This window comes from Toxotes jaculatrix, chromosome 20, assembly GCF_017976425.1.
Source record: "Toxotes jaculatrix isolate fToxJac2 chromosome 20, fToxJac2.pri, whole genome shotgun sequence".
Taxonomy (NCBI): domain Eukaryota; kingdom Metazoa; phylum Chordata; class Actinopteri; family Toxotidae; genus Toxotes; species Toxotes jaculatrix.
Window position 1 is genome coordinate 18,621,035 of NC_054413.1, and position 23,790 is coordinate 18,644,824.

Sequence of the window (23,790 nt, forward strand, 5' to 3'; positions counted from 1 at the left end):
CCAGCGTTTAACTCCGTATGATAAGAGCAGCCGAGCACACTGGGAGATAACGGCTGCCAAGGACATGGTGACCAAAGACGGATTTAAAAGCCTCCTCCAGTCGCTGGACAGAAGAGCTGTGATTCCCTCCCGCACCTACTTCAGCCAGGTTGCCATCCCACAGCTGAACGTGTGAGTGTAAAAAAAAAGTGTTAACAGCTGAAAAATGTGCAGTATTATGCCACAACTGCTGATATGTGGTCACGCAGCTTTGAGTTGATAAGTCTCTGCCTGCAGACAGCATACTTTCCCACTGACCACACCGGAGAGAATATTGCCCTGGGGTATTTCAGTAACTTCATACAGTTAAGGATTTTTTTTTTTGCACTACTTTAAGTTAAGATAGTCAAAGATGCTCTTTTAGTTCTTCGTTTGTAATAACTGCCGTTGGACTATAGAGTGTACCTGCATGTTTCTGGTTAACAAATACATTTGAAACCAGTTCTTAACTTTAGTTTTCATTCTTGCATTAGAGTAATGGCATTTAATGTTTTAATGGTATGATGTAGTGTTCTGTCATGTCTGCAAATGTTACTGTAAATTGTGAATATTGCACTGAAGCTTGATTTGGGGGGGGGCGAATCATGAATCAAATCGTATTCCAATATCTGCCAGAAAAATCCGTTCAGCCCTACACCTGTGCATATTTGCGCAGAATGTCCGCTGAAGGCCACTCATCAGTTTGCTCTTTCCTGTCAGTCACAGTCATGCATCCTACAGTGTTTTTGTAAGACCTTGGTCTGACCTAAAAATGGAAAATGGAATTTCCCCGTCAAGGATCAATAAAAGACGTGAACGTGTGCTGCGAGTTTTCCACCTTTGAGCATTTGACCTTCCGTGCTCGTACACGTTATTATTCATCCCTAACAGTTGTTTTAAGCGCACTGGAGCCTAATAAGGCCTGGAAAATGCTTTATCTGCTGTGTGTGATTTAGACAGCTGCAAGTGTGAAGTGCAGTAGTGAATGAGCGGTTGTGTAATGAGGTATTACAGCATTGCGGTGTGGGCACCATTCACAGAAATAAGGATTATCTCTGGTAGCCGTAGACATCCCAGTCACACCAGTCCTGTGTGTGAGAATGTGTGTGCGTGTGCATGAGAACATTTGTTTGTCTACATTTCCATAACAGTGTCATCACATAAGCAGAGTTTTCACCCAAAGTAATAATTTTAACCTGATTTCTGTGTGTTCATTGTTCACAGTGGAAGTTTTGCAGTGTGTTCACTGCCTGGGAATCGTTTCTCAGCACAGCATTACCTCATTTACACTGAAGATAGCAGCCAGCTACTCCCCCACTGACTCGTTCAGAGGTGTCAGGGGTTTCTCAGCCAAAAGATGATAACATTTCCAAGAATATGTTATCAAGAAACCTTCAAGATGTATGTGTTTCAGCGATGGCTACTCCCTAAATACGCTTTCGAAACTTTCCTGAATCTGGGCAATGTGGATTGTAAATGTGAGGTCGAAGTGGATTGAGTTGAGTCTTTATTCCTGAAGTTTTCATCGGGCAGCTAGCGTCCTGTTCTCTCTCCTGCGTTGGCGAGCTGACATCAGTTCCAGTCCGAAAGTGTTTCTAGTTGTTTGTTTAGCGTCTGCAAAGTTCATGAACGAGGTTGGTTCCCTCCTGATTTGTGCAGAGTCACTATTTTCCCAGTGTGGGTCTTAAAGTGGTTTCAGTGATATAAGACTTTGGCATCGAGTGAGGTCAAGAAAAAACAGTGACGCAGCAGCAAAGTTCATTTGGTAAAACCAGCAGAATTTCTGTTACTCTAACACACAACAAAAAGGAAGTTGTATAATGTGTAAACGAAGTTCCACATCAGTTCTATTGATTTTTTCACTTCCACAGAACGTAACCGCGTGACATAACGCGTAACCTAACCTGTTAAAGCACTTGAAATCATTGCTTCTCCTGTACATAAATTGTAAGAACTTCCCCATGTTTCTGTTTTCCCTGACAAAGCAGCAGGGAGATGAGAGGCAGCCTGTGGTGGAAAGTGATACCATTCTGCTCGAGTGGAGGAGGAAGTGCTGGCTGTATGTCATTGTGTGATCTGGGGAATGTGGAGGAGAGTGGAGATGAGGGCGCTTTAGAACGGGCAGACGGAGGGAATTAATGGAGAGTTGTGTGTTGGATTCTACTCCTTTGTGTGCGTAGGGTTATCAGGCTCCTCACAGGTGCTGCTCAGCCACTTAGAAAGGCTGTTGCAGCTAATAGGGATCAGCATTGTCAGGACAAAATGGCTTTCGGGTCACAACACAGCAGCATCGGATGCGTGTGACAGAGGAGGTCACACAGAACTGAAAGGAGCTGCGGGCAATTACCTCAATTACAGGAACAGTGAATAGAAAGTCTGAATCTTTGATTCAAGCAGAATCACACACACCAGTGACACACCAGTGACACGCTGATCCACTGTGCTGTGAAGTCCCCTGACGACCCTTTTCAGCTCATTGTTAGACTCGAGTCACTTAAAGACTTATGGTATTTAAATGAGGTGAGCCGCATTTAGAGTTTGGGGGGGCGCCACTCTGTGATTCTCAATTGAGGCATTGTTCTTCGAGCCCCCTCCCCACTTTATCACACTCTCTTCTTCCTAGCAACCCAAGCCCATGCAGAATGATGTGGGGGGTACCGGGAAACGGGGTTACACACACACCCTTGTTTCCAGTTATCATTCTGAAATGTTCACGTACTGCGTGTCAGGATGGAGGAATGTGTTAATTGGCAGTAACAAGTAACAGAGAGAGATAAAATTGCAGGACTCCTGACGCAGTAATTCAGCAGACAGATCATTTGTTTCCTGCTTTATGTCGGTGGATCTTTTTGTTCTCTTTCCCTCCGTTCCCTGCATGGTGTGAATTCAGCACACACACTTTCCCAGCAGCAGAAAGCCGTTGAACTGCTTTACTGTACGTGAACCTCCGCTGATCTCTCTGTAAATACCTCTGTTAGTCTCTCGCCCTAAACTTCACAGTGTATCAGAGGCTAATTGCAAGTAATAACTCGCCCGGTGTCGGTTTTGTTTTCATTCTTATGAGTGTTAAATTACCAGCAGCGAGTGATTCAGTACAAACACAGGAAAGGAGGACTTAGGATGAAACAGCAGTGTTTTGTTTTAGTCTTGGAGATTAGGAAAGGCTCTCACCAGTCCAGATTTTCAGTAATTCTGACTAAACAAAGGCCCTGAAGTTCCCCCCTCTGCTACAGGATTCATTTAGTTATTTGGATTTTTGTCTCAAATGCCACAAAATCATCAAAGCATGACACAGTGAGTGTCAAATAGTCAACAGCTCTTCATTTTCATGTACAGTACAAACCACCTTTTTACTGTCCCCTGTACCTTACCACCTGTTGCGCTTTGATTCATGCACAGCAGACACAGTGTGGCCATTATAACCTGTTTTTACAAGCCATTACCTGAGCTGTGTTACTCTGCATCTAAAAAAAGCACATGAATCGATTTTCATCCAGAACACAAACCCTGCACAAACACACATATTGATGTGATGCAACATCAGCCTCAGTGCTTCTTGTCTGATCTTGAGTCCAAGTATGAATAAAATGGATCTAGTCCTGTGGAGCCAAGTAAATTTCCTGATCACGTTGTAATCTCTTGTTCTTGCTCTGACAGGTTCTGTCGAGCCCCCCGAGCATCTAGGGTTACTGCTCAACGCTTATCTAATCACCAACCAGGAGGGCAGGACTCTGAGGCGAGACAGGGACACACACATACAGAGACACTATGAACCCCATCATCGTTTTAGCTTAACTCTGCAACCTGATTCTAAAGCTCCTCTGACTCTATAAACAGACCAGAGTTTTAGCGCTTCCACACCCTGTCAGTCCCTTTAATTGGAGGAAGATAACCTGGGACTCATTACGCTGTGCTGCAGGACACATTGGAGACCTGCCTCTTCCAAACTAAAAAAAAAAAAAAAAAAAAAATATCATCAACCTGAACTTGAGGCACCAGAACAGAAGATGAGCAACACAAAGGTCACCGTGTGATTATTGAGCTCTTGTTGCAGTTGGTGTGCATGAGTACATGAGCACAATGGAAGTGTAATCACAGGGAAAAATCACAGAGTTTAATGACTTTGTAATGGCTGCTGTGAGGGTCCCTATCAGGGGGAGCAATCAGAGTAAAGGAGATTTGGTTAGATGGAAGGTTTGGCTTCCACATACACACACACACAGACACACACACACACATACACAGACACACACTTCCAGAGTATTTGGCTGCAGGTTGACCTGTGTGGGTCGGTAATCTGGGAGGGGCTGACATTATGGCCGCTGTCACTGTGCCAGGGAGAGGTGCTGCACTTGCAGTCCTCAAGGTCAAATTGTCCGTGTGTGTGTATTTACACTGAATTGATGTGATTGGTTCTATATTGTGTGTGTGTGTGTGTGTGTGTGTGTGTGTGTGTGTGTGTGTGTGTGTGTGTGTGTGTGTGTGTCCATGTCAGCCTCTCAGGGATAATAAAATCTTGACAATATGATGTGTTGAGAGGATTATTTAGGAATTCTCTCACACACTTCACCACGATAAAAGCAACTCCAGTGCTGTTTAAAAAAAGTCCTATACGAGTCAATAAACCAAACTAATATTGGCCTGTCAAATGATGGATGGAGGCTTTAGTCATTATCTGTGGCTGTATTCATGTTGCCCGTCTACATCACTGTGGTCCACCTTTGTGCTTCTGCTGTCGGAGCCCATGTTCCCTGGTTCTGACCATGGCAGCCAGGCTGACAGCTGCCTGTTTGTACCCAGAGCAGCAGCTTTAGTACAGACTCTGCTACAAACAAAGCTGCCCTCACACTTGTCTCACCACCTTTCTCCGTCTGCTCCATCAGACTTTCTCCATCTGGCAGGAAACAAGGCAGAGTAAACATCAACAGTTGTGTTTCCTTGTGTTGTTTCTGTTAACAGTGTTGCAATTAAACACAGATACTTATGGCCATTAGCAGCCACAGATGCCTCACATGTTGCCGCCTATGAATTTAACTGCTGCGACTCACAGCAGTGTTACACAATAGAAGTAAATGTGATCTGGCGAATATATAAAGTTTGGTTCATCAAACATTAAATGTTTTTCTATCGGCTTCATTTAGTAGATTTTGCAGGAGAAATAAAATAAACAGCTCAACTGTGCTTTTGGACACTTAAGAGAAAATTCACACTATGACTCATTCCCTTTTTTTCTTTTTCTTTTTAATCTCAGCTGTGGACTTTTGCGTCCCAGTCAGACACTTGGAATTTTAAAAGCTGTGTCAGAGCCCACCTCCATGCTCATCCATAGGATCCATGATCTGCCGAGTTTAAATTGCAGTATTTATTCATCCTGGGTGAAATGGTTAGAACTGCAACTTTACGCACAGCTCTGATGCTGTTAACGCACACGTCCGTTGTTCTTGCTCGTCGTGGTCAGCGATGCTCTGAATCTCTCAGCAGGCTGATGTTCACAATCTGTTTCTCCTCACACGCTGTCGGTATAAATTGATAATGATGTTGTTAGACACACATGCACGCGTTGTGCACGGACCCTCTCGTGTGTCACCGTGCACCGTTTGACCAGGGTAGAGTTTCATCTGCTGAGGTAATACTCAGAGAACGGAGCTTAGCCTGCAATGCACTCATGTCTATTGATGCGCGCTAACCTAATAGTTTCCATGCCAACAGTCATCATACTAAAGCTCGTGTAAACGTCTAAAAGAATTTGCGTTGTTGTCACCTCCACTATGTCAGCCATAAGATTCACTGTGTTGTACAGAGGGCATGCTGTGCTGGGTGTTACGTAACTGTGTGTGTCACAGGAGTTTGAGAAAATGAAGTGGGCTGACTGTTTGATGTCACTGTGGTCTGCTAACATGCATGACACAGTATTTTATTTATTTTTTTATAACAGCATGTTAAATTTTTTTGTTACCTCACTATAACATACATTTACTAACATGGCAGTGCGAGACCTTACAATCAGTGACGACTTCACTGAAACTCGAAACCCAAGACTACATTCCTGCCAGCACTTACTTTGTAAGAGATGTCGGGTTTTTCCAGCTTTCCTCTTCTAAACCTTTATGCAGGGTTGTGTAGGCTGCATCCGCGTTCACTTGAACGTCCCCTGTCTCATTAGGGCCAGTGTGGGGCTCAGCTGCTAGTTGCTGCAGCCCATCTGTCTTTCTGGCTGTGTGTTCTGGTCCGAGTCAGGTCTGGGTCATCTCGTGGACTAGCTTCATTGCTCTCAAGGGGATCATATGTCCACATGGTTGGGGCGGGGGTCAGGGTTAACCCTAGGTCCCTTCTGCTGAGAAGCAGCTCCCCCATAGGAGGATGCTGCGTGTCAGCCAGGTGATGACCAGTGCCTGGTTTTAACCAGACGTAGAGTTTGGAGTTCACCGCCGTCCTCCTCCATGGCTTGATTTTTGTCCTGACGTGCAGAGTGAATTGTGGGACCTTACACATACACACAGGTGTCTGCCTTTCTAGACTATGACTAATGAATTAAATTTGCCACAGGCGACCTCTAGATACATCTCAAGGATAATGCAAACAATCAGGCTCTACAAAGGGCCTGGATACTTTTCGAAATGAGAGATTTCAATTTTGATTATTATTAAATCTACAAAAATTTCTTATTTATAATTGAGTGCACACTGATAGGTAAAAATGGTAATTTGACACACAAACACAATAAAATATGCAAGTAAAGAGTTTGTGGGAAATGGGCGTCCTTGGCTTTTAAAAAACATTCTACTTCTGATTAAAATAGCAACAGTAACATTAAATATCAGTTCACACTCTGTGTGTATCCTTGGCCCTTGGCCTGTTTTGCACTTTGTGGAATCTCCCTGAGCGAGTGTTGGTATTCAGCAAACTTTCTCACTGTGGTTTTTTTTTTTTTAAACTACTCCCTTATTCACAGGCACAGACATCATTTAAACCTGCCCCTTTCATAACTGCTTCTTAAGAGGCCTTGACTGTCTTTGTGCACTGTGTGGGAGGGCGAGGGAGGGTGACTGAGGACGAGGGAGCATTGAGGATGCTCAGTGGTTTGGAATCCTCCTAGTGTGAGTAACAGTGTGGATGAGAGAGCCGTCAGCCCGGCTGATTTACTCCTGTGTTTGTGTCCTGTGCCGGGGGGGAGGAGGAGGTAGCGAGGGCAGGACTGTGCCCTGTGTGTGGTGGCTTACAGGAAGAAGCGGCTCCAGTGGGTGGCACGGTGGCCCAGAGAGACAAAAGTCTGAGATGATTGTAGGATTTGATTACTGGATGATAAATGTGGTACAAAATGGCTGTTATTGTGTTTCTGTTTTGGCTGAAAACACATTTCATCCTGTTTTTGAGGGAGCTGTGAATTGTTTTTTTTTTTTCAGTGTTAACCACAGATGTGGCCGCATCGTTGGATCCTCTCTTTTTCTATCTGTTGCATTTTGCTTTTTTCATAAATGGCTTTGCTTACATTCTTACATGCACAAGTAATGCAAATATTGAGAGTACGTGTGTTCAGGCAGAGCTCTGATTAAGCTGCATGATTGCAAAACGTCTTCCAGATTTTAGCTTTTCTTCAGATGTATGTATTGCATAGGTTAGTATGATGTATAGTTCATCTCCATCATCTGTCTTGTTTTAAATGGACACAGTCTCAATGCAGGGCGTCTATTTATTGCTTTAATGTCCAGTCTCTGGCAAAAAGTGATGCAACACCACCAGCTGGGTGGCATCTAGTAATTGTTTGTTTTCTATCATAAGCGGCTTAGCAGGAGGATTAGCAGTCGCTACAAGTACTGTTTTTGTGGGGAGGGATGACTTGCGTCTTATTTGCTTAGCCAAAACACGAAGGTTGAGTCGAGGGATGCAACTAATCATTATTTTTGGTTTTGATTGATCTGCTGATCGTTTTCTTGATTAATCCATTATTCCTTTAGTCATCATATCAAACGTTAAAAAAAGAAAAGCAGCTATCGCAACTTTGCAGAGCCCAAAGTCACATGTCTGTCTAAAACCCAAAGGTATTTTCCTCATTTATTTAACTGCAGATCCTCACATGTGAGAAGCTTGAATGGCAAATGTTTGACATTTTTGGTTGAAAAAAAAATTTCCTGAAATGATTAATCAGTTATCAAAATACCTGCAAACTAGTTTTCTTTTGACCCACTAACTGCTTAATTGACTAATTGTCACAGATCTAGTTAGCTAACTATTCTGTCTCGCTTCCAGGTGTTATTATCCCGTCTCAGAGTTGGCAGGAGCCAGGAGCACCTGTGCTGCTGTGACAGCTGGGCACGGCTCTTTGGCTGCATTGTCAAGGTTAAAAAAAAAATAGTGACAATAGAAAAGGACAAAAGAAAACTTCAATGCTGTTCAAATACCTGCAGGTAACAGGTGGCTGTAGCACATGTGCTGCGGGGACAGGGGACAGGGACAGACTGAGATCTGTTTTTTTAAATACAACTTAGTCTGGGAATTTTCTTCAAATCTGAAATGTTCACTCTTACTTTTTTTTTTTAGGGCAGACCTCTCTGTAGCATCAAGAAAGTGGCACCTTATTCAGTTTCCTGTAGTCACTGAAACAGCCCAAAGTGGAGAATGATCCCATTACATTTGTATTTGAGCTGGAATAGCTCAGGATCTTTTTTTGCATCACAGGACAGCATTTCCAAAATAAAAACACCCATCTGGGGATTAACTAAATAAAAGCCCTATTTTTAGGCTGCTCCATCACAGTTAGATGGTAGTTTTGGTTTTGTAATGCAGTAGCTGAGGGTTAGGGAGGTGAACGTCTTCCTGCTGCTGATTGACACATATTAGCTTTTACTGGGTCACTGGGTCTGAACCCAGGGCACTGAGTTTGCTCTTGAATGAGATTAAATGATGAGTGGCTGTGGCTGTAACTCGTGTCTCTGTCATTTAAATGTTTATCTTTCTGTCTCCCGGGCACGATAGCACGTATATTTGGGCCTTCGTTGGTAACCTAACCCCGTGTCCGACTTTGACCTTCTTCATCTGCTCTCTGTCTGTCCTGAGGCTCTACAGTACCTCTGCCATCTGAGCTCCCATCAACACCCCTTTTTCCCTGTTTAGCACTGACCAGAGTCCTGCTGGTGACGCAGAGGACTCAGGACAGGGGCTGGATATGGAACCTCTAAACTTTCTTGATGCCATTCACAATGCGTCTGTAGCACAGGGTATCAAAAACTGTCAAGAAACAAAAGCAGAAAAAAAAGGTGACACATTCCTGGTTTCCATACAAATTAAGGTTAATGAATTCTTCCAATCATTAACACATCCTGAGCTGATCTCTTCCAAATGAGGACAAAAGTTAGTACAAGTGATAGAGTTAGGTTCACCTCAGTGTGTCGTACATTTATTCTTGAATCATATATTTACTTTTGTCACTGTAGAGTTCTGTTTGCGTGAGACAACATTCAACATTTGTTCAGGGTGTAAAGTTTGTAAAAGACTAACTTCTTTTGTTAACGCTGTTTTATCCAATAGAACCGAACAGATCCTGGATTTTTAAAGCTGATACTCGGCGCAGCTCAGGAGATGTCAGCGTCAGTCTGTCCGTCGGTTGGTTAGCCCGCCGCTTTGGTCCAGACTGAAGTATTTCAACAGCTATTTGATGTACTGCTGTCAGATTCGGTTCAGATGTTCCCCTCAGGATGAGGATGACTGCAAATGACTACAAGATGTCATTTGCAGTTTTGAATGAGTCATCATCTTGAATTTATCGATTGTTAATAAAGAAATCTTCAGCATGTAACTTTACAGTTCCTTGTCCAAGAAGGACAAGGACAAGAGGCTGATATGAGCTTTTGTCAGGACTGCTGCGTCAGCCTGGAAGTTGGCCTGACGTGACCAGTTTCGTGCCTCCAGTCTGAAATTTTAACACAAATGCTTGTTGATAGTATGAGGGATTATTTTTAGCTGCGGTGATGAGTGAACACTAAAATAGAGTTCATTTTGTACCAGAGTGGGCCAGACAGCATTAGGCACACAGCCTGCACGTGGACTGATGGGAGTTAGGGATTTCTAAATTTCCTTTTTCACTCTTTCTTTCTTTTTTCTTTTTTTTTTTTTTTTACAATATCTTCATCCACCTAATGTTCTCTTTTTTCACTTCTTCCTCTTCTTCTTTCTCCCTTCTCTGTCTCTCTATCCTTCGACCGGCTATATCAATTATGCATCCGTTAATGGGCTCACTTCCACTTCCCATTGTAGCCCTGTCATCTCGTCCTGTAAACACACACAGCAGGTGTGCGTGTGTGTATCAGTGTGCAGGGGAAAGGGGTGTAGACGTTACCCTGTCGCCTCCGTCTCTGTCTGTTGCATCACTGCTTTCTTATCTGTCCATCTGTACGTATGTCAAACCAGCTGCCGCTCTGTTTCTCTCTGTGTTTTCTGCTCCGCCTTGGCCCGAGCGCTCCAGGTGAAGTAATTCACTCCAGTAATATCTGGTGAGGATGTAGGTTACCCAGCAACCCTGGCATTTAGAGAGACTTCCAGATTAGTGAGGCTTATGGCCACCTGCCGTTCTCTCTGTCTCTCTGTGCCTCCCGTTGCAGGTACGTTGCTGTTTGCTGCTCAAACCAGTTGCCTGAAAATCTGTCATCATCTAATTCATGTCAATGGAAGGTGGAGTTAAATATATATATGTATTGTTTGTATAGAGGATTAAAGTCTTGGCCTCTCCCTCTTCATAAATAAATAAATACAATTGAATTCAGGCACATTGGGTCCTGCAGGGCTTAAGTAAAGTGGTAAAGCACTCACATCAATGATATTTTTTGATTAAGCAAAGTGTCTTTTACTCGTCCATTCCCCGCGGCACTGCTACCACCAACCCCAATCCATCCATCCTCTCTTCTTTCCATCTTCCTCAGGAGTTTACAGGATAATTCATTCTCCCATTTCATGTCCAGGATTAATTGAACTGGTCATTAACGATTCCACGTGACCCCACACACTGTGAGTGTGTGTGTGTGTGTGAGAGAGAGGGGGAGAGGAATGTGTGAGTGGCGACTGATAGTGACTGTGGCCTCCTCTCCCTGTTAATGGGTCAGACAGAGACAAAGAGTGGCTGTGTCTTCATGGGAACCAGAGCAGAGAGATGGGAGGAGGACAAAGAGGTGGAAGAGGTATTAAGACAAGGAAATGGCTGAGAGAACAATGTAGCACTGCAATTAATGGTTAAAGTTATTATGAATTAATTTTATTCTATAAAAAGTGTGTCACCCAAAGTAACACCTGTATATATATATATAAATGATACTGTGCATGATTTATTTATGCATTTGTTTATATTACTTTTATTTACCCAGGGCGTCTCTTTGAGATACATTATATATATATTTTTTACAGTATTCATATGTAACACCATGAAGTAGGACACTTGACCGTCTACTTCACTGTCTGCTGTTTGTTTTTATTTCTCATTACAGCAGCAATTACCTGAAAAGGAGGAAGTTAAATCATCTGTCAAACAGTTTCAGTGCAGTGTCGTGCTTCCACGAACACATGAGACAATTCTATTCATCAAACCGTATTGTGATATGATTTCATTATAGAAACACAAACACAGGCTGCTGTGTGTATGTGACAGTCTGCTTCCAGTCTGTGCCCCCCCCCCCCGTTGGTTTTAGTAATAATGGGGCCCTTGCAGGCAGAAAATGAGATTACTGGTGCCCATCTTTACTGGCACCCCGAGGCACATCTGAGGTCATGACGAGGACAGAGACCAACACACAAACACAGATGTGCGCACAATTACTCACGCACAAAAAAGCACCAGTGTAGACACACACTGTCTGCTTCAGTCTTTTTCTGCACACTGGAGATATTAGTGAGCTGACTGCTCCACCTAGTGGCTGTTTGTTGTCACTACACTTTGACAGGTCACTGTGCCGTACAGTGTGTACGATGTGAAACAAATCTGATTTTGGTGCTGTTCCATAAAACAACCACAGTAAGTGGTTCATTATTAATCAGATGACTTTTGTTAGGTCTGATTTCTGTTTTCCCACCAAATATGGACATTTCAGGAGCACACACAGTTATAGGGACAGGGAATTTCTGTTACACAGTTGTGTTAATATTAACACTTTTTAGCCCTTAACAGCTTTTTTCTCTTTGGAAATTGGAGCAGTTGGAAAGGAAAAAAAACGCTGTAAGGCTGTGTAAGAAGGATGGAAAAGTCTCAGTCTCACTCTTTCTGTTTACAATTGAGTTGTAGTGCGAGTTAAAAGAGGGTGGAGCAGTGAGAGCCTTCAGGCAGGGAGAGAAACTCGAGTTTCAGGTTTGTTCAGGTGAGCCAATACACCTGCATGCGTGCGTCTTCCTGTATGGGAGGACTTACTTTGTGTGTGCTGTAATAAGTGAGTGGGAGTGCCTGCTGCTGCGTCTCTCTGTGGCAGGAAGAGAGTGAGCTGGTAAGTCCCTGTAGAGCTTTTGTGCCTTTTTTGTGTTTGTATATCTCCTTCATGTGTTAGATCAGACCTGATCTGCTTTATACTGATAACTGTGCTTTAACAGATGGATTTCTTCTCATTGGTGCATGGGTCTTTCTGTGATTAGAGGAGGGTTGTCAGGACAAAGTGACTTTGACCCCTTATTGCTCTCACACAGTTTATATTAATTAACAACTTAAAACATCCATATAAAAATGTACATAACATCTCCAGTGTAATAACCCTCTCTAGTGAAAACCTCTCAGCTGACCTGGGGGTGTGATAATCAGGAGATGGAGCCTGTAAAGCCTCAGGTACTTTGACAAATCCACAAGCATTCACTGTAACGCTGCAATAAATATCTAAGACACCTGAGACTTAAGGTTCATCACCTCTGATTATCCTGGAGTGTCCTGACTCATATTCTCCTGTATCAGTGAACCCTGAGTTCCTGATATACATCTTTCCATTTCTCTTGTAAATGAGATGAATCTCTCTTGAATGTGTGTGTGTTTTTTTTTTTTAAACACTCCAGCGGCTGAGAGAGAAGAATGACTTCAGATGTTTTAGGGGCCTCTGGAAGGACAGGTTGACCTAAACACAGATTTATATCTGTGTGTGTGTGTGTGTGTATGTACGAACAGAACACACGTACATACACATAAGCAGATGTATTTTATGTGGAAAGACTGGATGCTTATGAGCAACACGTGGCACAGTGCTGATTCTGTCTGAGCTGTCAAAAAAATCCCACCTGAGACTGAGAGAAGAGAGCTCGCTTTTCCCGTTTCTCTGTTAACCTCTCGCACTGAACTTTTCCTCGTCATGGGTTAGCAGCGTTCATAGATATTCCACGTTTGCTCCCCCCAATCTGGTTCCATATGCTTTTTAGTTGGATGCATATACTTCATTCCTACTGCTCATCGTTATTACTGCTCCTCCACAGCAGCAGTCAGTCATTCCAGGAACACCAGTCATGCCAGGTACCGCCGAGTCTTAATTTAAGCAGCCCCAATCCCTTGTAAAGCTAACAGCTATTAACAACAAGTCGTGTGGCACACGCCTGAAAAACACAGCGCTGTCCTGCCAGCATCACGCGCCTCACACTTAATAGGAATGGACGTGGTGACATTTTGGCAGTGCTGCGCCGAGGCAGGAGAAACACATTATTCAACAATGCGTTTTTCCACAGAAGAAACAGAAAAGGCAGAGGGCCGACGTAGCCCTGGCATCGTGAGGATTTTTGATTTTCTTTTTTTTTCGTGAAACGGTATTTCCATCTCAGAATGTCATGTGGATGAACATTCCCCTCGACCACAGTTTAATGCACTGCAATTATGCACAGCCCATTGAAATGTAGTTCCACTGTGTGTCTGTGTGTAAATGAATGTTCGCCTTTACCACAGTTGGATACACTGAAATTATACTCTTATGATCGTGTCATGTATGGTTGTATGCATGTGGCTGTAACTCTATCTACTTCTGTCTGTCTGACTTGGCACTTTGTGGTTCCTACAAGCCAATATGATGTAGAGTAGCTGAAATACAAATTGATTTTACAGCCAATCTGTCTTCACAGCTGCCCCATACTAACACCCCAGAGCTGAAGCTCACCGGTTGGGCTTGAAGTAAAAGACCATAGTTTTCCATAAAAGTAGTCACCTCAGTAATTATTTAAGATCTACATGATTGTGCGTCTCTCTTCTTTCTGTTTAGCCCTCTCCAACATCTCCTTCCTCTTTCTAAACGCCATCACAGCACAAAAAATTTGGATGCTGCTTTTTTATGGACTGGATGACTGTGTGCATTCTCTCATCACAGCATTTGTTAGAGCGCACAAGCACATGTGAAAACAAGACAGTATACCCTTCAACATGAAGCTGTTAATTAAACTCTAAGGCCTTGGCAGTGGGCTCAGATAAAAGGATCTAGGTGATGAGTGGAGATGGGGGAGTTGCAGGATGCAGATTTTTTATTTTTATTTTTTTCCTTTTGCATTTTTATTTATTTTGTCGCAGAACCAGTTTTTTATTGATCTACTTTTTAAGGTGCAGCTGGTGGGGTGTCAAACCACAGTAATTTATTGGCACCAATCAAAATGTGCCCACCATACTGGATTCTATCAGGTACTAAAAGCTGACATAGTCTTGTGAGATTTTTTATTTTCTTTACTTATGCATTAATCAGATACTCTCTCAGATCGTAATTTTGCCAGTTTGGAACTATTTTCTTTAAGCAAAGTTCTTGTACCCCTGTTTGTGTTTAGATAGAATTTTACTCTTCTGTTTTTGTTTAGGTGCCACTCGCTTAACTCAGGTTTTACATCAGCCGTAGTCTTCAAATGAAAATGATATCCAGACCTTACAAAGTGTGACTTCTGGAGGGCAAATAGCTCAAGATTATAGAGATCCATGAAGACAAAAGCAGCCGCGCTTCAGGTCAATAAAACCCGATCTCCTTCAATTTGCAAAAGATAACTGCAGAGCCAGAGCTTCACAATGTTGCAACAGACAGTGCAGAATTGGTAACCGGAGCAGGTGTCACACAGGCCGCCAAATAGATCTATCATCTGACCAAAGACCAGTGTAGATAAACTCATCAGACCGGAGTGAATCAGCAGACGCTGAAGCTGCTGGATAGCTTTGGGGAAAACTGGTCCTTTGAGCTGTAACCGGAGCTGGTGTGACAGGGGTAGCTTTGGATGGGCGTCTGTCATGTGATGAAGAGGATCGGTGTCATTCATGGTGGCCCAGTAAAAGCTCGGGCCAGTAGTTGGCCTTCCCGTCACTCGATGTGGGACAATCCGGAACAGAAAAACCCAACACCCCAACAGGACTCCGGGGACGTTTTGGCAGTGCTGAATGGCAGAGTTGACCTCTGCTGTGTCTTCTGCAGCACTTCCTGACCAGGTCCAGATGGAGGCAGCATGAATGCAGAACCATTCCACCCAGTAAAGCCTGTGAATGCTTTGGAGCATGACGTGTTTTTCTCCTCGTTTCTTTTCCTGATGAGGATCTTGTTGCCTTTTGGCCATTTGCTGTGATCTTTCCACCGTCCAGTCCACTCTCAGGAGGAAGGAAGAAGCGAAAGCTTTAATCGTAAAACCGATGTACGTTTCTAAACTCAGAGCAGACTTTCAGATTGTTGGTTGGGGCCTTAGACGTGACAGGTCTTGGTGTGGTTTTCACTGTCAGGCATTCACCTCCTGACTCTGTTATTTCTCTCACTAACTTCATCAGCATCCAGCTGAGAGTCAGACGGCTCCGCCCGTGCTTACCCCCGGCTGGACGGACAGGCTTGTTATTGAAAAGAGAAGAAGAATAACAGTCTTCTACACCTCTGTGTTTCCATCCTTCCACCTATCAGTCCATCACCCTGAGCTATTTTCTCTTTAAATACTGATTCGACCTCAGGTTTCACTCACTGAACAAGACTAAGCGGACACAGACAGTGTCTCCTGACATACATACATACCGGTCTTTGTTCGGGAGAGGTGCTTCAGGTTGTGTCCCAGCTGGGTTTTTAGGTTGAGTACTCCCTGCAGTGGTGAAAGTTCCCACTAGATGGTGGCAAAACTGTATGAACAGGTCAAGCTGCACTTGGCTAGACGGAGGAATATCTCATTGCAATTAAGCGTATCCCATCTCTTGTCCACATGGCAAAGTGTCCCTTTACTCGCTCCACGACCATCTGATATTGTGTGATCTGCACAGACACAGTTAGAGCTTTCTGACAGTGGGGAATGTTTCTTTAAGTCTGTCTGTTATGATCCTTTTGGGCCATGTAAAAAGTCCCAGGTGTTCCCGGCTATGCAACATGCTTCCTGGCCCTCAGAAAGAAAGCCCCCCCAAATGGAAAGATGGATCCCTCCACAGATTGAGGGATATGTGGTCATTCCTCTTTGATCGCAACAAAAGGCGAAAGACTGATATTACATTGCAGCATACCTTAAGAGTATTCATGCCCCCCCCACCCACCCCCCCTTCATTCCTGCTTCCCTTGTCTTTCCTTAAGTCTGTCATTCCAATCACAAACTCTTATGACAAAACCGTGCCGTAGCCCTCTCTGTGAAACACTGAACTGATTTAGCATGGGTCAGTTCTCTTGGCATGAACTCAGTGGCTGTTACGTTGGGTCCCCTGTTCAAACCGGCCTGCTGGAGAGATTTTGTGGTCGTGGCTCGAGGCGCCACTGCCCTCCTCTGCTGGTCCTCTTAACCTATTTTATTGACGTATACGAAGGGTTGAACAGCACCGAACTCCAGTTTCAGCAGGTTTTCCGCTTGTACTTTACGCTCGTGCAAAGCTAATGCAAACGACTGACAAATCTGGCCTACAAATTGGTGCTGGCATGACATCGTAGCAGGATTTGGAATTCGTCTCCCAGATCGCCTCTCGTTGGAAAATCAATCCCTTTTTTAAGTGCTGTTTGATGAATGCACCATATTTTGTACATCTCAATCCAGAAGAAAAAATATTCTTTTTCTGATATGCTCTCACTGGCTTGCTTACCTGCTCACTCAGGCATCTTCTGGACTGTATTGTCTAGATGTTTTTTCCACAAGGCTCCACCTGGGGTCCGCGAGGCCCTGAGGTGAGTTCACATCGCAGTATGTCAGACAGGCGTGGTAACATTTTGCTACGTGGGCTGCCGTCTTGACTGATTTGAGCTTCAGTCTGTGAGTATGTGTGTGTGTGTTTGTACACACATGCCAGGATAATGTCACTGTTGTGCAGCTGTCAGCGCGGGGGCTGTGTGAGTGATTCTTTACACAAAACACATTTGTAATCAGTTTCTGATCCGTCCATCCGTTTCCTCACTGAGACGGAAGTGAAGTCACAGCATGAAGCGTGTGGCCACCTGACTGTTGAAGGGAGCTTCCAATGAGCTGGAAGAGCACAGGTGTCTTGGCTCTTCTCGTCTCCAGCCAAGCGTCAGAAAAACCATAATGCACTGTGACTCAGTGTCTGCTCTGAGACAGCTTTTTACAACACACTTATCAACATGGGAGACACAGAATGTAGCTTATGTCACTTCTGGTGTTTATTTTGAGCATTTTCTTCCAGTGAGGTGAACGGCTGACAGGACCCACAAGGCCCTGCAGTTTAGGCGACTGAGTTTGTTTGGCCCAGGACTCATGGGAGCTGACGTATAACGGATCATTAAACTGCACGCTGAAAAGGTCCGAAAGGCTCATGCCTAATTGTTTTCCATTTTGTCTTTTTTCGATAAAGCATTCGTTCTGGCAGGACTTAGCTGGACTCAGGGACCTGTTGAGGTTCCTCGTGGCCTTTTTAAAGAGACTGTAGTATACATTAGGAAGAGGTGGGGCGGCTAAAGGTTCAGTAAGTTTTGAGTGTGTCAAGGCCAGGGAAGGGCAGATTACTTGGGACTGAGGGCATCCACTGAGACCCCTCAACTATTCCTACACAGATTTCAGTTTACTTTCCGCCCCGCAGTAACAGCACCTGCCAGGGCTGTCGACCAGACTCGTCCCCTCAGAGGATGAAACAAACTCAAAGATAAGTTCATGGCTGGGGCGCCGACAAGCTCTTACCTACTCTGCAGGACACATTACATCAGACACGGTCCAGTTATGAGGTTGTTTCTAACCTGTGTTTAAGTCTCTTGGAGAAAATCTAAGTTGCATCTCAGGTCTGGAAAGTGACACTACGTTGATGCTTTTTTCTTTCAGAGCTATTATTACGTTTTTTTTTTATTCAGCTGAGATTAAATCAGGTCGAATTCAGTGCATCATAAGTTTATTATAAGATCTGTCTGATTATGTCTTACTTAGTTTTCCATGTTCCAGGGTTTTACCAAACTCAAGACATGAATGATTGAATTCTGAAGTCTCAGAATAGAACTCCAGTCCAGGTCTCAAGTCTCCAGTTCTGCTCTAATCTACGAGGCACATATTAATGCACATTAGCTGTTTTTCCCGTGTTGTGTTTCTGGAGTTTATTGTGCGCTACTGTGTGTGTCCGCACATGTTCATCCACTGCAGGCGGAGATTTGAGCGAGCCACAGACTTTTTATTTGTGTTCTACATCCCCTTTCTTCCTGTTCCTGCTCTATCTGGCTTTCCAGTTGAGTGCCATTATTTACGAAGCGATGCTTCTCCACGCCTGTTTGATTTTTCACAGGTCTGCTGCATTCGGTTGCTTACTTTCCCCTCAGTGGATAAGGTTTCCCTTGTTTCCGCTGGATGCTGAATAAAGTGTGGGGTAGCGTTGTGTGTGTGCGCGTCGCATGTGTGTCTCGGAGTGTATGTGTGTTTTGGCTCATGTACAAAGCAGGATGTTCAGCAGCTTAGGAAAAAAGTGTTGGGTTGTAAACACCCAGAGTCAACTGTGAATGTACTGTCAACACACACACACACAAACTCAGTGAGTCATTCACTGCCAATTGTTGGCTCAGCAGCACACAAATGCACATACAGTATTTGCTAGTATGATAGATATTCATATCCATGGCTACGGGTAGCTATGATACCCCATAACACACACACTCAAACAGACACACAACACAGTAGCTGACTGACACACACACGTGCATGTGGCCATTCTGCCATTTGACAAGTAGGCGCTAAAATCTTGTTCTCTTGCAGGGCTCCATGGCATAAAGCCCGTGCTCACATTCAGCTGCTCCCAAGGGAAAGCTGCCGAGAAGCCCACTACTCTGACGTCCTGCTGTCATTTTCCACAGCCTGAGGGGAACCAGGAAGCAGCCGGCAGGAGCCATGCCTGCCCTGGCCACCGGAGCCGGCCACGAGCCAGGTACGTACCCCTCAGCCAGGAACACAGTCTGTGAAGCAAGGTTTTCTGCACATAACACAAAACCAGTACAGTGGATTCCCAGTAAAAATCAGAAAAGTATTTTGCTGCTGTAATTTTTAGGTCCATCATCGGTGCAAAGAAACAGAAGAAAATGAATGTGATGAATGTAAGCACCAAGTGTAATCCCAGCCTTAAAATGAATATATCTTTGGTCAGATGTGGTGTGCCCACCACTTTAAACCTAAATTTAATATCAAAGTAGAAATGAATTACTCTCTTAAATTGCCTGCTTTTGAGGACTTTCTAAAACCGTGGTTGGAAAATCTACCAAATAAATATTTTCACTTAATTTGGGAATTTAATTAAAAAAAAAAAAAAGTGGAAGCATGAGTCCCATGCTCCATCTCTTTTTCTCTGTGTGTGTGGACGAGTGTGTGATTTCAGACTGAGCAGCACGTCAGGCTTGTCGACACAGAGACAGGTGCCAGAAATCACCACCTCTACCCTCAGGAACACTATCCTCCTCTCGGCCGGCTACATCATCTCACACACACACATGCAAAGGACTCAACCCAGCAAAAGGACAAAAGGAGGACAGACATAAAGTCCTGCTCTGATGGATAAAGAGTGTGTGCGTTACTGCGTCCAGACTTTTAACAGAGTTACTGTAGCCCCCGTCATCCTGGAAATTTGCGCACACAAAGTAGAAAGCCAGACTGTCAATTACGATTAGAGTCATTTTGGGCAATTACCGGCAAGGGCTCAGGTTTCCAAATAAAACACGTAAAGACTCCTCCGGCCCATCTCCTCTGCTTCTCCCTTGATGGTCCTGTGAAGCTGTGTGCGCAGGTGAAACATGATGAACATTATGGATGAACATTAGGTCACTGATCTCCAGGCCTGGTGAACTCACACACACCTGTGGCTGGCCTGGCATTGTACATTGTACCAGTTTACACAGAATACAAAGATTTTTATATTTCTTTTTATTCAAGCAAGCTGTTATTAAGCAGTTAAAACAGAAGGCCTTATGGGTCTTCAAAAAAGGTTCTGGCTCCAAATTTTCAGTACAGTTGCTGTGCAGCCTAGTAAAGCAGGAGGCAAACAACTGGGGACAAAGTTAGAGATTTAAATTCCTAATTATTGATTTTGAGTTAATAACTTCTGCCCAGAAGGACCTGACCACTGGTCGGTGCCACGATAAATGATTTTCTGCTCCCAGTTGCACACAAAAACAAAACATAGTAAAAGATGTAATCGTGTTTATGAACTAGAAATCTCAGGGGCATTACGTGTTGTGACGTGTCAGTTACATGTCAGTTTGTGCCTCGTGTATTGCACAAGCCGGGTCTGGAAAACATATCTGGCACAGTCGGTCGCACAAATGAGGGAGAGTGAGAAACATATTTGTAAAAGAATAAATATTGAACATATGGATTTACTGAGGTGGTGTAAAGCCGTTTGTGCGCCTGTTGATTTATAGCACACTGCAGTGTGAGATTTAGTGTGTTGATTTTCAAACCGTCATTACAGTGTTGAGTGTTATCAGACTGTTCTGAATTTGTCAGATAACTGGAAACAGTCGTGTTTGCGTTGTTTTATTTACAGCAGAGGATTTGAATCTGAATTAGTTGACATGTACTTACATTTTAGAGGCACATCAGCAGGAAGCTCAACACAGTCCTGGAGCTTTGGCTTGTAGGTAGCAACACCTCAGCAGACGAGCATAAATCCACAGAGACAAACAGTACCTCCTCCTCACAGAGCGGCTGCCAGTAATTACAGAGACATTACAGCATCTTGCCAGAAGCATAGCTGCTATTCTTTAGCAGTTCTGCCATCTGCAGACCCCTCAACACCAGCCTCTCTCCACACACACACACACACACACACACAAAGAAGATGAAGTACTGTGCTCAGGCTTTTAACATAATGGGTAAAATATTATCATTAATTTAACTATTCTGTTGTAGCAGATCTCCTGTTTCAACACCACAGTCGGGAGGGAGAAAGAATATGGAAGTGTGTGTGTAGATCTTATTAAAATGCTCATTATTGGAGTGTTTGGAGAGCAAACACATGGGCAGACAAATGGAGGGCACATGTAAGATCATACCATCCCTCTCCTGTCTTTCTCTCTCACTCTCTTTCTCTCTCTCTCTCTCTCTCTCTTTCTGCCCAAATAAACAGCAGACCTCTGTATGAATTAGAGTCTAATAAATGAAACCAAATAGTGAGAAAATAAACTTGAAAAACAATAAAATGTTGGAAAACTGGCCTTGAAATATGACCGTGGGGAGTGCTGGAGAGGCTGTCGTGGTGATTGGGTTACTGTGGACTCATTTCACTGTGTGATTTTTAGTTTTTAAGTTTTTTTTTTTTTGTTTTTTTAATAAATGCAGTGGAAGCAGATTAATAACAGGGTTTTAGTTGGTGATGCTGGCCCTGCTACTGATGTCTGAAACATTTTGTCTAAGTGTATCCAACCTCTACCTCTACTCTCCATCCTTCAACAACTAGAAAACCCTGCCACAAGCTTTAAGAGGTTGTGACGTGACATTTTGTTGGCTGCTGCTGTTATTGAGATCCAGTTCACAAACTCATATTAATTCACTTTCTAACAAGGCGGCCAAGAAGAGACAGAAAATAAGCTTTTAATTGTGCAAGCACACTGTACAGGGCTGATGACGGGGAGGGATCTGGACAGGGACATTCAGGTGATAAGTCAAACCTCTGCTCAGATTAACCTTAACACTTTGTGTAACCTAACCCTCCCCCTTCCACCAACGAAGCTATGCAGCTGCTCTCCTGGTCTGTCTCTCCTCCAGACAGCTGCTGTTTAGTCATTTCTCTTCCTGTTCAAACCTGATGGAGTTTTGTTGTGGGCTCAGTCGGGGACAGATAACTGTTACGCCTCCGCTCAGTTTGGCTCGGCTCATCTCGGTTTATCTCAGCTCCCACTCAGGGATGCTCACATGGATAAACCCAGCCCACTCCTCTGTCTGCTACACTACATCCATCTCCCCTCTGAACTCCATTAGCTGCAAGGTTAATTTTCAGTTTATTTTTTTTTGCACTGTGTGGGTGTCTGTGCTCTGCTGCGTTTATATTGTGGCCTACCAAGAATCTCTACTAACCAGCACAGCATCACAGGATGTCCAATCAACCTCAGTGACAAAGTGATGCGTCCATGCCAGAAAGACTCATAAACATTTACAGAGACACAATAGATGAGGAGCTTTCTCAGTGGCTCCTAAGGTCTCTGCTCTCTCATCAGAAACCCTCAGGCGCAGCATCTGGTTTATGCCATTGAGAGGTCAGTAAGCCTCCTGAAGTGAGAGTGGGTGTTTGCTCCTTGTAGCCCCATTTCATCCCTGCTTCTGGAGTTCTGTGGATGCAGTCTTTTGGTAGAGTGGTTCAGCTGTGGGGCGGGGGTAGAATGGGGTGACCATGACGGTTTAGAGCCGCAGAGATCAGAACGAAGGACAGCAGTGGGTGTTTCCTTGCTGCTTCTAGTTTTGTGTGTTTCAGATGAGATGTCTAATTCAAGATTTCAAATTTAAACTTAAACTACGACCGCTCTTCCTCCTGATCCACGCCATCCAGAAATCTAAACATTTATTTTTTAATTTGATATTTATGATCACGTTCTAACTGCTTAATTCGGTGAAAGAGACATTCACTGGTATGAAAACTTAAATGGTCGTGATGTGCTGCACATATCAGTTGGTGTTACATAACGCTAACAGTTTTGCTGACATGCCATCCCCCATGTGCCATTACCGTCCCTACATGATGCCCCTTAAATCATATACCTGTGACCAACTCAGAACCCTGCGCTCACACTCTCAAACAGGCCCTTCTAAAGACCCTGATGCCCTTTTATTAACCTTATTAAAGTTAACGGTGTTATTCCAAGCCGTACCTGCATGTTCTATCAAGGTTTACAGTCCCTGCACAGCATTTAAAGATAAGGGTGGTTCGGCCATGCACAGCTGCAGAGGAGGTGGGCGACACTCGCATGAAAGGCTACACATGGAAATCTTTCGATGGGACAACTCTTTTACCAGATACGCTAATAACTTACTGGCTGCATCTGTGCGTGTTTGTGCGGGAGCGACAGATGAGCGATTCCAGCCATCTTAGCCCCTCCAATCTTGAACACCCCCTGTTGGACGAGGCGATGGCTGTATAATGATACTGGGTAATGAGATGCAGATATTCCCATGGTGCAGCGCTCTGTGACTTCGTTGTGTTGTTTGCCATATATACACAATCTTACATAGTGCAGATGCATACATAGAAACACAAATCTCTGAATAATATGATAAGAAAGTGGCCATATTGTTTTTTTCAAGGTTAACAGTAAATTTTTCCATCCTGATGTCAAGAATCTTGAGCATCTGGCCTTGGCCGGTTTCAGCTCGTGGGAGACACTGGGGAGGGTTGGGGGAGGACTTTTGTCTGTGCCGGGGTTTGGGGGGTGGCGGTTCCTGTGGGAGGTTCCAGCCATTTGT

The 23,790-nt window shown here is 44.0% G+C and overlaps 1 protein-coding gene across 4 annotated transcripts in view; it reads left to right on the forward strand.

Moving 5' to 3' along the window:
* The window catches only part of mpp7a (membrane palmitoylated protein 7a), a 123,725-nt gene that overhangs the window by 12,518 nt on the left and 87,417 nt on the right, over positions 1-23,790 (forward strand). For 2 of the 4 annotated variants that reach the window (XM_041065476.1, XM_041065477.1), the window contains one exon: positions 19,105-19,273. In XM_041065476.1, the coding sequence (XP_040921410.1) occupies positions 19,237-19,273 (37 nt within the window). In that variant the 5' untranslated portion in view covers positions 19,105-19,236. Of the gene's footprint in view, positions 1-3,675; positions 4,041-12,434; positions 12,477-19,104; positions 19,274-23,790 lie in introns of those variants that run through there. The other 2 variants (XM_041065478.1, XM_041065479.1) reach the window with 2 other exon arrangements.